The 14,112-nt window shown below is 55.7% G+C and overlaps 1 protein-coding gene across 1 annotated transcript; it reads right to left on the bottom strand.

Moving 5' to 3' along the window:
• Positions 1–212: 212 nt before the first annotated feature.
• On the bottom strand, positions 213–4,507 carry lamtor5 (late endosomal/lysosomal adaptor, MAPK and MTOR activator 5). The gene is made up of 4 exons (XM_068007753.1): positions 4,393–4,507; positions 3,299–3,360; positions 2,735–2,852; positions 213–1,068 (listed from the first exon to the last, which is right to left on the bottom strand). The coding sequence occupies exons 1-4, from the start codon at positions 4,425–4,427 to the stop codon at positions 1,008–1,010; spliced, it is 276 nt and encodes a 91-aa protein (XP_067863854.1). The 5' UTR covers positions 4,428–4,507; the 3' UTR covers positions 213–1,007.
• Positions 4,508–14,112: the final 9,605 nt, after the last annotated feature.

Genomic DNA, 14,112 nt, shown 5'->3' with positions numbered 1-14,112 from the left:
CCTCTGGTGGTGAATATTCACACCGTACGTCCAGTTTCTGACTCACTCAGCACATCTCCCGAAACACAAACCTTTCCTTCGATTCAGACTCGATATTTATCGTGACCTTAAACCAAAGACGAGGTTACTCCCCAGACTCATAAGCCTGAGGGACCAGATCACAGTCATTATTTTTCATTCCGTAACAAAGACGACAAGTTAGACTGCAAGACTAAGGGAAATTCTCCAACATTTTATTTAAAGTTCTTAATGTTATGTTATACAGGGCAGTGAGAGGAAGCACATTCATCTTGCTCGTTACTAGGGGTGTGCAGAGTTACAACAGGTCCTCTAGTCTGGACCATGTCCACTGAACCTCTGGCCCATCGGAGGCTCCTCAACTCTGCAAAACGCAGCCTCAGCACGGGCTCCAGGGGAAAACCAGGAAAAATCCAAGTTTCACAAGTCAGAGGGAATGTTACACAACTTTAGATCCAGAGGGTGGAACAGACGAGATACTGTCATCAGGAGTGAACCAAGAACTCCCAGGGAGAGATCCCACATCAGCCCTACACCAGAGTTACAGGCAATAGGATGAACCCAACACATCCAATACTATAACTCCCTTTCTGGGATTGTTGGGTTACTATCCAGGGATTTGCTCTGCTCCTGTTTCACCCCCTTCTCAATCCCCAATTATTCTCACCTGAACCCAACTTTAGAGAGAGGCTTATAGAACCTGGAGTCGAAATTCACTGAAGTCATGTCACAATTATTTCAGGACAGACAAGAGGAGGAGGAGGAGGAGATGATCACCCCTCCCAGCTCAGGATACTGAAAACCACACACTTTTGCTAATTGAGTTTGTGTTTAATTTGAAACCAATTCCACACAAAGACTGATCAAATAGTTTTATCTTCTCCTCCCCTCACTGAGATCAGAAGCTGCCTTTTAAAACAAGATGCGGCTCCTCCCGAGTAGTGGCCAAGGCTGATAACTCCCAGCACGTCTCAGGTCCTCGGCATCACTCAGACAATCATCTTGTGCACAGCGATGGTGATGCCTCCATGTTTCTGTATCATGATATTCCTGGAGAGAGAAACAGCAAGTGAATAAAAAACACTCCAGCCCTTCAAAGCTGACAATTCACCGTTAGAACAGGAGCGTTTCCCCCATCTCCTGCCTCATGTTCCCACCACGAGCTCTCGCACACACCCTCGGCCTCCTACGGTGTCGGCCATGATTCAGTGGCAGCGCTCGCACCTCGGAGTCAGAGGTCGTGGGTTCAAGTCCCACTTCAGAGACTTGAGCACAAAATTCGGGCCGACACAGTTCACCGCCAAGGGGGCGCGGCACCGCCGGCCGGTCACCGCCGAGGGGGCGCGGCACCATCGCGGGGGCAGGACCGAGGGAGTGCCGTCTTTCAGGTCAGTCATTAATGCAAGGCCCCCTCTGCAAAAGATCCCATGGCATTATTTCGAAGAGGAAGAGAGTTTTCCCCGGTGTCCTGGGGCCAATATTTATCCCTCAACCAACATCACTGAAAACAGATTATCTGCTCATTATCACATTGCTGTTTGTGGGATCTTGCTGTGCACAAATTGGCTGCCGTGTTTCCTACATTACAACAGTGACGACACTTTAAACGTACTTCATTGGCTGGAAAGCACTCGGGGACATCGAGGCTTTGTATAAAATGCAAGTTCTTTGCTCTGTTCCTATGACAACTGTTGAAACTCCACGCTCCCCTGACCTCTAACCTCTAACCCCGGCTGCCTCTGCCTGCTCCCCCTCCCCCCTCTCTCTTTCCCCTTCAAAGCTTATCGCAAAACATTCCAAATCCTGCACGTGGGGTGTACTTGGTGTCTCCCCTTTCGCTGCTGAACTCTCGCTGGGGGACAGGTTCCAAAGGCACAGTTCGCCCATCACTACCCCTCCTCCACGCACCCACACATGATCCAGGAGCAGACTCCTCGGCTCCTCCCCCCCACCCCCGTCCGGTGCAGGGGGAACTTACACCACCTGCAGCATCCAGACCCCCAACCCTGCCTCGGCCAGACCCCAGACCCCCCCACAACATGCTCGAGATTATCAGGAAGCTCGATCTCTGCCTCAGACAATTTTCCTCAGGAAACCACTTGACGTTTTCGGCTTGAGAACATCAGTTTTCCGATGTCGGTATCCGGCACTGGATCAGACACCAAGTGAAGCCCACTCTACGCTCCCAATGTCCCTCGGCCCGAGACCTCAGGCCGCCCGGAATCTGCCGTAAAGTGTCTCTGTTTGAATATGGATTGGATTCACATCCAACACAACTGGTTTCAATGAACTCAGTTTAGCGTCTTACAGATCAGGGGAAAGGGGGGAAACGGGGAATGAGAAGGGGTCCCGTTTCTGACTACAAACCACTGTGAGCCAAGGCTTGTCTGTGATGTTAAATAACCGGCCAGCGTCTGGGCCAAGGTCTGATGGCAACCATTGGTCACAGACCCCCACTCCTGCTGAGTGGAGTCGGATTATATTTAGACAAAGGAGATGTCTCTCCACCTTCCCCCACCCCCTCCCTCCCTCACTTAACCCCCCCAGACCCCCTCCCCCTCACCAGACCCCCACTCACCCCACCAGACCCCCCCCCCACCAGACCCCCGATCACACTGCCCGCCCCGATGGCCTTCACACCCCACCAGACCCCTCCCCTTCCCCCCGACCCCCTCCCCAGTGAGAACCCACAGTGACAATTGTTCAAACCCCTCACCCGTTGTCCGACTCCAGACAAATGACCGGTACGTCAGTAGGGTCCGTGGTCAGTTTTGCTGCTTGCTGTGCGAGGACGGACACAACACCCGCGTGTTCATCAATCAGCGACCCGCGGCCTGGAGAGCACAAAATCCTCATCACAACCAACACTCACTTCCACCACAAAGTGCCAGGCCCAGCGAGTGACCGGGCACGAGGGGTCAGCACTGGACATCGCTCACAGGGAGGGCTCACATCGAGAGACAAACAGAAAGACCAGCACCGGGAGGGGGGGTGAGGGGGGCGGGGGGCCCCGCGGGGTGAGGAGGGCGGGGGAGGGGGGGTGAGGAGGGCAGGGGCGGGGGGGCCCGCGGGGTGAGGAGGGGGGGGCGGGGGAGGGGGGGTGAGGAGGGCAGGGGCGGGGGGGCCCGCGGGGTGAGGAGGGGGGGGCGGGGGAGGGGGGAGGGGGGGGTGAGGAGGGCAGGGGCGGGGGGGGCCCGCGGGGTGAGGGGAGGGTGAGTGAGGGGGGCGGGGCGGATCCGCTCTGATGTGGACACGTGATCTCATTGAGCTCAATACTTACAGCCCAGGTTCAGACCTTGTTCATCGGCGCAGAGAACGCCGACAATGGCCGGGTTCTTCATCCTGAGGGAGCGCAGGAGACAAAACTCAATGTGAGGCGGCGGTTTGTGAAAACCTCCCGCTCTCCCCCCCGGACCCCCCCCCCCTCCTCTCCCCCCCTCTGTCCCCCCCCCCCTCTGTCCCCCCCCTCCTCTCCCCCCCCCCCTCCTCTCCCCCCCCCCTCCTCTCCCCCCCTCCCCCCCCCCTCCGCTTTCCTCCAAATTCCGGGAAAGGGTCTCAAATCTGAGATTTCCCGCGGCTCCATGTTTGAATCAGGTTTCCGCCCCGGCCGCAGGACTGAAACCGCCCGTGACCGCGGTGACCCCCCGCTCCCCCCCCTCCCCAGCCCGGTGCCCGGTTTGACCCTCACCCCCCCCTCCCCCGGTTCCGGTTCCGATCCAGTCGCAGCCGGAGAATCTCCTGAAGCGGCTTCTCTTCCCGCTCCCGCACCGTGACCCCCGGACCGACCCTCGGCCCCGGATCGACCCTCGGCCCCGGGCCCCCCACCCCCGGACCGACCCTCGGCCCCGGCCCCCCCACCCCCGGACCGACCCTCGGCCCCCCACCCCCGGACCGACCCTCGGCCCCCCACCCCCGGACCGACCCTCGGCCCCCCACCCCCGGACCCACCCCCGGACCCCCCACCCCCGGACCGACCCCCGGACCCCCCACCCCCGGACCGACCCCCGGACCCCCCACCCCCGGACCGACCCTCGGCCCCGGCCCCCCCACCCCCGGACCGACCCTCGGCCCCGGGTCCCTCCCCCCGGGTCTCTGTCTGAGGCTGAACCCGGCCGTTCACAGTCTCGGCCTCCTGCTCACCCTGAGCTCAGCTTCCGACCCCCGCCCCCCGACCGCTGAAACCCTCACCCGGGCCTCGGTTGCCTCCAGACTCGACTGTTGCAGTGGGGCTCCAGGCCTCGGCCTCCCGCTCCCCCCGAGCCTCGGCCTCCCGCTCCCCCCGGGCCTCGGCCTCCCGCTCCCCCCAGGCCTCGGCCTCCCGCTCCCCCCAGGCCCCAGGCCCCAGGCCCCAGGCCTCGGCCTCCCGTCACTCACGTCTCCCCCAGATGTTGCTCCAGAACCGCCTCCATTCCCCGCACAAAATCCGCGCTCTGCCCGTGTCCCGGTCACATGATCAACAGGAGCTCGTCACATGACCCAAACCGGGCCCGGGGGAGGGCCGACAATGGGGTGGGGGGCGGGGTTAGGGTCCAGGGGGCGGGGTTCGGGTCCAGGGGGCGGGGTTAGGGTCCAGGGGGCGGGGTTAGGGTCCAGGGGGCGGGGTAGCCCCGCCTCTACCTCTGACAGACAGGAGCGAAATGAAGCCCCTCCCCCATCACCCCCACATTGACCCCCATCACCCCCACATTGACCCCCATCACCCCCACATTGACCCCCATCACCGCTCCCCCGACAGCTCCTCCCGCATCAAACGTTCCCTGTGCCTCAGTCGGAGGTTCACTCGCTCACCCCCAACTCCACAGCTCGTGGGTCCGAGCCCCCACTCCAGGTACTGAGGGAGCGCCGCACTGTCGGAGGGTCAGTACTGAGGGAGCGCCGCACTGTCGGAGGGTCAGTACTGAGGGAGCGCCGCACTGTCGGAGGGTCAGTACTGAGGGAGCGCCGCACTGTCGGAGGGTCAGTACTGAGGGAGCGCTGCACTGTCGGAGGGTCAGTACTGAGGGAGCGCCGCACTGTCGGAGGGTCAGTACTGAGGGAGCGCCGCACTGTCGGAGGGTCAGTACTGAGGGAGTGCCGCACTGTCGGAGGGTCAGTACTGAGGGAGCGCCGCACTGTCGGAGGGTCAGTACTGAGGGAGTGCTGCACTGTCGGAGGGTCAGTACTGAGGGAGTGCCGCACTGTCGGAGGGTCAGTACTGAGGGAGCGCCGCACTGTCGGAGGGTCAGTACTGAGGGAGCGCCGCACTGTCGGAGGGGCAGTACTGAGGGAGCGCCGCACTGTCGGAGGGTCAGTACTGAGGGAGCGCCGCACTGTCGGAGGGTCAGTACTGAGGGAGCGCCGCACTGTCGGAGGGTCAGTACTGAGGGAGCGCCGCACTGTCGGAGGGTCGGTACTGAGGGAGCGCCGCACTGTCGGAGGGTCAGTACTGAGGGAGTGCCGCACTGTCGGAGGGTCAGTACTGAGGGAGCGCCGCACTGTCGGAGGGTGGGTACTGAGGGAGCGCCGCACTGTCGGAGGGTCAGTAGTGAGGGAGTGCTGCACTGTCGGAGGGTCAGTACTGAGGGAGTGCTGCACTGTCGGAGGGTCAGTACTGAGGGAGCGCCGCACTGTCGGAGGGTCAGTACTGAGGGAGTGCTGCACTGTCGGAGGGTCAGTACTGAGGGAGCGCCGCACTGTCGGAGGGGCAGTACTGAGGGAGCGCCGCACTGTCGGAGGGTCAGTACTGAGGGAGTGCTGCACTGTCGGAGGGTCAGTACTGAGGGAGCGCCGCACTGTCGGAGGGTCAGTACTGAGGGACTGCCGCACTGTCGGAGGGTCAGTACTGAGGGAGCGCCGCACTGTCGGAGGGGCAGTACTGAGGGAGCGCCGCACTGTCGGAGGGTCAGTACTGAGGGAGCGCCGCACTGTCGGAGGGTCAGTACTGAGGGAGCGCCGCACTGTCGGAGGGTCAGTACTGAGGGAGCGCCGCACTGTCGGAGGGTCGGTACTGAGGGAGCGCCGCACTGTCGGAGGGTCAGTACTGAGGGAGTGCCGCACTGTCGGAGGGTCAGTACTGAGGGAGCGCCGCACTGTCGGAGGGTGGGTACTGAGGGAGCGCCGCACTGTCGGAGGGTCAGTAGTGAGGGAGCGCCGCACTGTCGGAGGGTCAGTACTGAGGGAGCGCCGCACTGTCGGAGGGTCAGTACTGAGGGAGCGCCGCACTGTCGGAGGGTCAGTACTGAGGGAGCGCCGCACTGTCGGAGGGTCAGTACTGAGGGAGCGCCGCACTGTCGGAGGGTCAGTACTGAGGGAGCGCTGCACTGTCGGAGGGTCAGTACTGAGGGAGCGCTGCACTGTCGGAGGGTCAGTACTGAGGGAGTGCCGCACTGTCGGAGGGTCAGTACTGAGGGAGCGCCGCACTGTCGGAGGGTGGGTACTGAGGGAGCGCCGCACTGTCGGAGGGTCGGTAGTGAGGGAGCGCCGCACTGTCGGAGGGTCAGTACTGAGGGAGCGCCGCACTGTCGGAGGGTCAGTACTGAGGGAGCGCCGCACTGTCGGAGGGTCAGTACTGAGGGAGTGCCGCCCTGTCGGAGGGTCATCTTTTGGATGTTAAACCGAGGCCCCTTCAGCCCTTCGAATACTTCCAGTCGGAATCACTGACTGGTCAGCGGTGTGGAGACGGCCGCACTGTTTTCGACACATGCACCGATTTTAGTCGACAACGTCTCACACTTATTTCAGGTAAATGTACTTCACACTTATCTATTTACTTAATATCTGCCACCATTCAGTAACCAAGTTGGTAAAATTTCAAACGATCAAGGAACACTCACACTCTACCTTTTGTCTTTCCATTTTACCAACAAATGCACAAAAAGATTAAACTTCACTTTGCGAGTATGAGTGTTGAGATCACATGACCAATGACAGTGTCTGTTACTCATATTTCATTTCCTAATCAAAAATATAATCAGCCACAGCTGGATTCAAGGAAAACCCAAAGCTGTTTTATAAATACATTAAGGGCAAGAGGATAATTAAGGAAAGAGTCGGGCCTATTAGAGACCAAACAGGTAACCTGTGTGTGGAGGCGGAAGATGTGGGGATGGTTCTTGATGAATATTTTGTGTCTGTCTTCACAAAGGAGAGGGACGATGCAGAGATTGTAGTGAAGGAGGAGGAGTGTGAAATATTAGATGGGATAAACATAGTGAGAGAGGAAGTATTAAGGGGATTTGCATCTTTGAAAGTAGATAAATCACCAGGCCCGGATGAAATTTATCCCAGGCTGTTAAAAGAAGCAAGGGAGGAAATAGCGGAGGCTCTGACCATCGTTTTCCAATCCTCACTGGATACAGGCGCGGTGCCGGAGGATTGGAGGACTGCTAACGTTGTACCATTGTTTAAAAAGGGAGCGAGGGATAGACCGAGTAATTACAGGCCAGTCAGTCTAACCTCGGTGGTGGGCAAATTATTGGAATCAATTCTGAAGGACAGGATAAACTGTCACTTAGAAAGGCACGGACTAATCAAGGACAGTCAGCGTGGATTTGTTAAGGGAAGGTCATGTCTGACTAACTGGATTGAATTTTTTGAGGAGGTGACAAGGAGGGTCGATGAGTGTAGCGCAATTGATGTAGTCAACATGGATTTTAGCAAGGCTTTCGACAAGGTCCCACATGGCAGACTGGTCAAAAAAGTAAAGACCCATGGGATCCAAGGGAATGTGGCAAATTGGATCCAAAATTGGCTCAGTGGCAGGAAGCAAAGGGGTAATGGTCGACGGGTGTTTTTGAGACTGGAAGGCTGTTTCCAGTGGGGTGCCGCAGGGCTCAGTACTTGGTCCCTTGCTTTTTGTGGTATATATTAACGATTTGGACTTAAACGTAGGGGGCATGATTAAGAAATTTGCAGATGACACAAACATAGGCCGTGTGGTTGATAGTGAGGAGGAAAGCTGTAGACAGCAGGAAGATATCAATGGACTGGTCAGATGGGCAGAAAAGTGGCAAATGGAGTTCGATCCGGAGAAGTGTGAGGTAATGTATTTGGGGAGGGCAAACAAGGCAAGGGAATACACAATAAATGGGAGGATACTGAGAGGTGTAGAGGAAGTGAGGGACCTTGGAGTGCATGTCCACAGATCCCTGAAGGTAGCAGGACAGGTAGATAAGGTGGTTAAGAAGGCATACGGGATACTTTCCTTTATTAGCTGAGGCATAGAATATAAGAGCAGGGAGGTTATGCTGGAACTGTATAAAACACTGGTTAGGCCACAGCTTGAGTACTGGGTACAGTTCTGGTCACCACATTACAGGAAGGATGTAATTGCAGAGGAGATTTATGAGGATGTTGCCAGGACTGGAGAATTTTAGCTATGATGAAAGATTGGATAGGCTGGGGTTGTTTTCCTTGGAACAGAGGAGGCTGAGGGGAGATTTGATTGAGGTGTATAAAATTATGAGGGGCCTTTTATAGAGTGGATAGGAAGGACCTATTTCTCTTAGCGGAGGGGTCAATAACCAGGGGCCATAGATTTAAATGATTGGTAGAAGGATTACAGCGGAAATGAGGAAATATTTTTTCACCCAGAGGGTGGTGGGGGTCTGGAACTCACTGCCTGAGAGGGTGGGAGAGGCAGAAACCCTCAACTCATTTAAAAAAATACCTGGATGTGCACCTGAAGAGCCGTGACCTGCAGGGCTACGGACCAAATGCGGGAAAGTGGGATTAGACTGGGTGGCTCGTTTCTCAGCCAGCACGGACACGACGGGCCGAATGGCCTCCTTCTGTGCCATAAATTTTCTATGATTCTATGATTCCCAGTTAGCCACATGCGTCTAGTGGTTAACGTATGGGACACCACAGTCTGAGGTGGGTGGGCCAGATACCACTGCACAATTCAAAGAAGAGCAGGGCAGTTCTCCCTGTGTCCTGGACCAATTTGTATTCCTCAACCAACATCACAAACAGATTATCTGGTCATTATCTCATTGCAGTTTGTGGGATCTTGCTGTGTGCAAATTGGCTGCTGCATTTCCACCATTATAACAGTGACTACACTTCAAAAAGTACTTAATTTGTTGTAGATAGGAACATAGGAAGAGCTTTGGGATGTCCTGAGGATGTGATGAGGTGCTCTATAAATGGGAGTTCGCTCACCTTTTTTCAAATTAAAACTGGGAAATCTCTTCAAAGAGATGCTGAGAGGAGATGGGGAATATTGGATATCTTGCAGTTCCCAGAGAGATCTCACGAGGGCGGTACTGAGCTGTCAGCTGGAAGGGTCCCAGGATAATGTTTGTAAAGTGAGGCTGTCTTCAAAATAATTAAATTTCACATTGAGATTAAAATTTATAATCAGAAGTAAATGTCACATTGGTATTAATTTGCCAGCCTGTCATCAGAGGCTGAAGTCTGCCCTCGTTCTGCGATACAGGAAGGCTTTAATCATCAATGTAAGTGTTTAATCTGCAGCACTTGTGTTGTCCCAGCGACTGGGATGTTCTCGTCGCTGTGGGACTAGTTGGGGTTTTCCAGCACTGGCCAGGCTTTTCTCTGGCCCTCTTATCATTCAGAGTCACATCACCGACAAACTCCCTCATCATTGGAGGGGCAGCACATCCTTGGGGTGAGATACAGCCCAGTGTGGGACTGAACCATGGACAGCAGGGAGCTCCCTGCTCTGTGCCGTGTTAGCCGTTCTCAGTCAGGACAGCATGTTGAGCCTCTAACACTGACCTCACAGCTCTGGGTCAGGGTTCACTCTCACACTGACCTCTACTGGAAGGGTCAGGTGAGGCGTGATGGCTCCCTGGTCGAATAACCTGCCAACACTCACTGTTTAGGGTCACAAATGTAGAATGGCCACTTGGGTGAATTACTGGAGGGTGGCTGGAACTGAACCCCAGCGCTCTCAGGGGCAAAAGGAGAAAACTGCAGGCACAGGCCAGAAAAACAGACCATCTCATTGGGAGACGTGTCACTCTCGTCGCAGAGTCAGAAGGTCATGGATCAAGTCCCACTACAGAGACTTAAGCACACAATCCAGGCTGACTGTCTTAGTGCAGTACTGAGGGAGCACTGCACTGTCGGAGGGTCAGTACTGAGGGAGCACTGCACTGTCGGAGGGTCAGTGCTGAGGGAGCGCTGCACTGTCGGAGGGTCAGTACTGAGGGAGTGCTGCACTGTCGGAGGGTCAGTACTGAGGGAGCGCTGCACTGTCGGAGGGTCAGTGCTGAGGGAGCGCTGCACTGTCGGAGGGTCAGTGCTGAGGGAGCGCTGCACTGTCGGAGGGTCAGTGCTGAGGGAGCGCTGCACTGTCGGAGGGTCAGTGCTGAGGGAGCGCTGCACTGTCGGAGGGTCAGTGCTGAGGGAGCGCTGCACTGTCGGAGGGTCAGTGCTGAGGGAGCGCTGCACTGTCGGAGGGTCAGTGCTGAGGGAGCGCTGCACTGTCGGAGGGTCAGTGCTGAGGGAGCGCTGCACTGTCGGAGGGTCAGTTCTGAGGGAGTGCTGCACTGTCGGAGGGTCAGTGCTGAGGGAGCGCTGCACTGTCGGAGGGTCAGTGCTGAGGGAGCGCTGCACTGTCGGAGGGTCAGTGCTGAGGGAGCGCTGCACTGTCGGAGGGTCAGTGCTGAGGGAGCGCTGCACTGTCGGAGAGGCAGTGCTGAGGGAGCGCTGCACTGTCGGAGGGTCAGTGCTGAGGGAGCGCTGCACTGTCGGAGGGTCAGTGCTGAGGGAGCGCTGCACTGTCGGAGGGTCAGTGCTGAGGGAGCGCTGCACTGTCGGAGGGTCAGTGCTGAGGGAGCGCTGCACTGTCGGAGGGTCAGTGCTGAGGGAGCGCTGCACTGTCGGAGGGTCAGTGCTGAGGGAGCGCTGCACTGTCGGAGGGTCAGTGCTGAGGGAGCGCTGCACTGTCGGAGGGTCAGTGCTGAGGGAGCGCTGCACTGTCGGAGGGTCAGTGCTGAGGGAGCGCTGCACTGTCGGAGGGTCAGTGCTGAGGGAGCGCTGCACTGTCGGAGGGTCAGTGCTGAGGGAGCGCTGCACTGTCGGAGGGTCAGTTCTGAGGGAGCGCTGCACTGTCGGAGGGTCAGTGCTGAGGGAGCGCTGCACTGTCGGAGGGTCAGTGCTGAGGGAGCGCTGCACTGTCGGAGGGTCAGTGCTGAGGGAGCGCTGCACTGTCGGAGGGTCAGTACCGAGGGAGCGCTGCACTGTCGGAGGGTCGGTACCGAGGGAGCGCCGCACTGTCGGAGGGTCGGTACCGAGGGAGCGCCGCACTGTCGGAGGGTCGGTACGGAGGGAGTGCCGCACTGTCGGAGGGTCGGTGCTGAGGGAGCGCCGCACTGTCGGAGGGTCAGTGCTGAGGGAGCGCCGCACTGTCGGAGGGTCAGTGCTGAGGGAGCGCTGCACTGTCGGAGGGTCAGTACCGAGGGAGCGCTGCACTGTCGGAGGGTCAGTACCGAGGGAGCGCTGCACTGTCGGAGGGTCAGTGCTGAGGGAGCACTGCACTGTCGGAGGGTCAGTACCGAGGGAGCGCTGCACTGTCGGAGGGTCAGTACTGAGGGAGTGCTGCACTGTCGGAGGGTCAGTACCGAGGGAGCGCTGCACTGTCGGAGGGTCAGTACCGAGGGAGCGCTGCACTGTCGGAGGGTCAGTGCTGAGGGAGCACTGCACTGTCGGAGGGTCAGTACCGAGGGAGCGCTGCACTGTCGGAGGGTCAGTACTGAGGGAGCACTGCACTGTCCGAAGTGTTGTCTTTCAGATAAGACATTAAACCGAGGCCCCGTCTGCCATTTCAGGTGGATGTAAAAGATCCCACGGCCACTATTTGATGCAAAGTTCTCCTGGTGTCCTGGTCAATATTTATCGCTCAACGAACATCACTAAAACAAATTATCTGGTCATTATCACATTGATGTTTATGGGATCTTGCTGTGCACAAATTGGCTGCTGTGTTTCCTACATTACAACAGTGACCACACTTCAAAGGACACCCTGCGTTTGTTCGTTCCCTGCAGTGGCAGCCAGTGCCGCAGTGGAGGGGAGAATAATGCATTGGGTGTCTTTATGTTTCTGATTCAGTTTAAATTCTGTGCACGCAGGAGTCAAAATAAAATGAGACAGAAATTGAGTTTTCTGTTGTGACTTTGCTGTACTGATAGAATGGAATGGCTGGAAACATCATACTGTCCTCTGGCCAATGAATGGTCTGAACATCGTGTGTGAACGGAGCAGCAGGTATCGAACCCCGGTTTGAGATCCTGAGTAAGAATGGGTTCGAGGAGGAGATGGAGCAGAGAGTGTGGGGCAGGAAGAGTTAGGAACTTGAGAGGAAAAAGGAAGGAAAGATCAAAGAAACAGTGACTATGGCAATGTTAAGAAAATCAAGAAAAATAAAGATTGCAGCGGTGAGAGAAAGGTTGGGAGTTAGAGGTGAGGGAAGTATCATCCATCAAACAATAAGCTTTATCATGTGTGAAAAAAATACTCAAACACTCTGCACTTAACCCCTCAAACACTCCCAGGGCAGGTACAGCATGGGTTAGATACAGAGTAAAGCTCCCTCTACACTGTCCCATCAAACACTCCCTGGGCAGGTACAGCACGGGTTAGATACAGAGTAAAGCTCCCTCTACACTGTCCCATCAAACACTCCCAGGGCAGGTACAGGGTTAGATACAGAGTAAAGCTCCCTCTACACTGTCCCATCAAACACTCCCAGGGCAGGTACAGGGTTAGATACAGAGTAAAGCTCCCTCTACACTGTCCCATCAAACACTCCCAGGGTCAGGTACAGGGTTAGATACAGAGTAAAGCTCCCTCTACACTTTTCCCATCAAACACTCCCAGGGCAGGTACAACACGGGTTAGACACAGAGTAAAGCTCCCTCTACACTTTTCCCATCAAACACTCCCAGGGCAGGTACAACACGGGTTAGATACAGAGTAAAGCTCCCTCTACACTTTTCCCATCAAACACTCCCAGGGCAGGTACAGCACGGGCTAGATACAGAGTAAAGCTCCCTCTACACTGTCCTGACTAAATGCCCCAGCCCTAATCTCAGAGGAGTGATGGTCGCTGTTTCTTTGGCATTTCAGCATTTCCCACACTGCTCATTCTGTGGGTGCTTTGAGTAAGATCGCTAAATGAAGTGCCAGTTAATGCCTAACTGTCCATACCCACGAGGACTACTCCAACTTACTTCATGTGGGATCCTTGCAGCCAACAGAGAGGGGAGACTCCCTCTGTGACATTGTGTTATACATGGGCTGGGGCGGCTAATGACTTGGAATTACAACAGAGTGGATCAGAACTACCAACTCAATTGATGTAACTTACAGGGTTAAATTAACAGAGATAAATAACTACTACAATAACGCTATTCTATTCATCTCAACAAACAGGCTGGACACTTTGTAAAATGCCCAGTCGATGGTCTATATAGTTGGGAGTAAAAGAGCCCCTGTTTGGAAATGTCCTGCGGGAAATTAAAATGAGTAAATAACTCCCTTATAACGAGAAACTGCGACCAAATCACTGAGCTTGGTAACAGATGTAAATCCTGGGGAAAATGGAACTCTTCAGCATCTCAGCTAATTGGATGTCCTTTTTAATGGAAATTCATTAATCAAATGCACAATGTGAATGTTTTTGACCAGCTGATGCTAGTGAGGGAGCTTTGTGATTGAGATGTTCCAGGAGAGATACAGTCAGCATTAAGATGAAGGACAGTTTAATCAGCAATCTCTCTCAGGAACTCCCACTCTCTCACAAAGCTCAGCACATCCCTCTCAAATCTCTTTAATTTATATTAGAGAACATCTGGTTAGTTTCTTATCACATTAAACAATGCGCCAATCACCAGAGCCGGGGCCTTTAAATATGAGACCTGCTCGAACACCATTGTTCTTTTTTTTTCCCTCTTTCCAATTTCAGCCCCACCCCCTCTCTGAGATTCCATTCTGGTATCTCTCAATCTGGACAGAGAGAAGGCAGAGTATTGGACAGAGGAGAGCATCGCAGCCAACTTGATCTGGTCCTCACCTGATGTCTACACACCTGTAATCTACACACCTGCAATTGATACACCTGAAGTCTACACACCTGTAATCTGC

This window comes from Heptranchias perlo, chromosome 27 (assembly GCF_035084215.1).
Source record: "Heptranchias perlo isolate sHepPer1 chromosome 27, sHepPer1.hap1, whole genome shotgun sequence".
Lineage (NCBI taxonomy): Eukaryota > Metazoa > Chordata > Chondrichthyes > Hexanchiformes > Hexanchidae > Heptranchias > Heptranchias perlo.
Note: the sequence above shows the minus strand (reverse complement) of the source record. Positions and strands in the feature narration are given on the sequence as shown.